General features: G+C 34.6%; 1 protein-coding gene across 1 annotated transcript in view; it reads right to left on the reverse strand.

Moving 5' to 3' along the window:
• LOC107749328 (gastrula zinc finger protein XlCGF57.1-like) overlaps positions 1–1,822 on the reverse strand; it is a 116,032-nt gene extending 114,210 nt beyond the window's left edge. Inside the window, exon 1 of the mRNA XM_016564438.1 lies at positions 1,723–1,822. Within this exon, the coding sequence (XP_016419924.1) occupies positions 1,723–1,822 (100 nt within the window). The remainder of the gene's footprint in view (positions 1–1,722) is intronic.
• Between the last annotated feature and the right edge of the window lie 342 nt (positions 1,823–2,164).

The following is a 2,164-nucleotide window of genomic DNA, read 5'->3' on the forward strand; positions in this document are numbered from 1 at the left end:
TTACAACATTTAACCACTTTTTATTAATTAAATTTTTTTTAAATTCTTTCCAATTTAAATCTTGTACAAGAACTACAGCAAAAATCAGTTTGATGCATATTTTATCAGTATTTTAGAAATTGAATTTTATTTATCACAAGTACTGACTTCAATGGATTTCATTAAATTCCTTTGAACACGACTGCTCAAAACGGTATGAATTTATGAAACCTACACATTCAAAACATTATTACTCTGAAATTTTTAATGTAAATGTTAAGTATAAGTGAAATGTTAAGTACTGTAAGGTCTTTCATGACACTACGAATTTGATAGGTGCTTGATATAAAATAAATGGTGCTTTAAAAAGTCCTTGAAAGTCCTTGAATCTGGTGTTCATGAAAGAGTGGGAACCCTGAATAATACAAAAGGTTAAACCATATTAAGGTACAATAATCAAAACAAAACAATAATAATAATTCTAAAAATAAATAAAAAGCAAAAAATAAATAAAAAATAGAAAAATAGAATGAAAATATATAACATATATAAAATTCTCAGCCTATCATGAACCTCTTGACCTAGCTATTTGCCCCTCAGCACATTCTATCTCATACATTATAAGTAAACCAGTTATTCAGTAAAAAGGAATGCTTATTCAAATACAAATCTTCCCCTAAATATAATCTCTTGTAAACTGGTTGGAAGATGTTCCATAACAGGCCCCCACATCTATAGATACCAAAGGGAAAGTGATGGGGGTCTAGAGTGAATCCACTCAATAAGGATGCATTTTCTAGCGAGTAACAGGAGCTTATTGCAGAGTATAAACCGGTTAGCGGTTAAAGCAATGTCTTTTGCTGGCAAGCCAGGTAAAAAAAAACAAAAAAAACAGGGTCCTTGGTAAAGTTTATTTTAAAAATATCCCCCATCTTCCGTGCCACCCCATCCCAAAACTTTGTGATGACTGGACAGTAGCGCTTATTTGATGACAGCCATTACCGGGAAAACCGCTATATCTCCCGCTCCCATAGCGCCTCCTGCTGGCAGAGAATGAATTTGCAAGTTCATGCATGATATATGATATACATTTTTGGTCATACCGCCCATCACTAATCTGCATTATATCACGGTATTTTTCAAAATTATACCGGTTTCACGGTACATGACGGTATTTTTTTTTTCATGCATGACCAGGTGTTAACCATATTTTCTACTGATTGAGAGAGGAAATACTGCAGTATACTGACTTAGAATGCCCTATTTTACTGTCATGATGAGTGAATATTGTCAAAAAATACCACACTAAATAAATAGTGACTAAACACGACCCCTTTTAACACGTTAACCAGGAGTCACTCTCATTTATAATCGCGGCATCGTCTGATAAAATCAACATGCAGAGCGGGAGAGATAGTTTTCTCCTCTGTAACGGCTGTACACAAAGCAGCGCTCCGCTCACAAACGCTGCTTTATCAGGCATTACAGGCAAGATGAAATGAAAATGACATCCAAAATTTTCTGAAGAGTTTTTTTTATATTGTGGCAGGCCACAAATAAATCAATATATGGAAAACACTGGTATTTGTCTAGTCATGATATCTCAATATGTCTGCACACGTGAGTCTCCATGTCAAATAAAACAATTTAAATGATGAAACTTACATGACATTCTTCAAAAATATCATTCATTTCTGTAGAGCCTGACATTTTAATAAGGATCCAATGAGAATGAAAACCAACCTGTTTGTTCCTCAGTATCTTCCTGTTTCACTCTGAATACTTCTTCAATCTTCACGTCTTCAATCTTCCTGTCTTCACTCTCCTCTTTAATAAACGCCATCTTTATAATAGTGTGAATGAAAAAAAAAAACTCAAATCAATTCAGCTCCCTAGTTCAGCAGTCAGCGCACTGCTAAGAGAATCAGTCATGTGTTAGAGTAACAACTTGTGCTATTTAACTGATTAGCGATCTCTAAAATGCTACTGTACTGAACATGGCACCCGACGACTAATTTACTATTTTTTTGTTCTCTGTCATTTAGCTTTTTTTGATGTTGGATTCATCGCGGGTTTCCTCTTACGTCATACTCCGGGGTTCCCTTATGTATTTATGCACATGCGCACTCTTCAAAAGCGACACTTATTGAGGACGCGCAAAAATACGTAGATTAAAATGCATTTA

This window comes from Sinocyclocheilus rhinocerous, unplaced genomic scaffold (genome assembly GCF_001515625.1).
Source record: "Sinocyclocheilus rhinocerous isolate Xijiao unplaced genomic scaffold, SAMN03320098_v1.1 scaffold1672, whole genome shotgun sequence".
NCBI lineage: Eukaryota > Metazoa > Chordata > Actinopteri > Cypriniformes > Cyprinidae > Sinocyclocheilus > Sinocyclocheilus rhinocerous.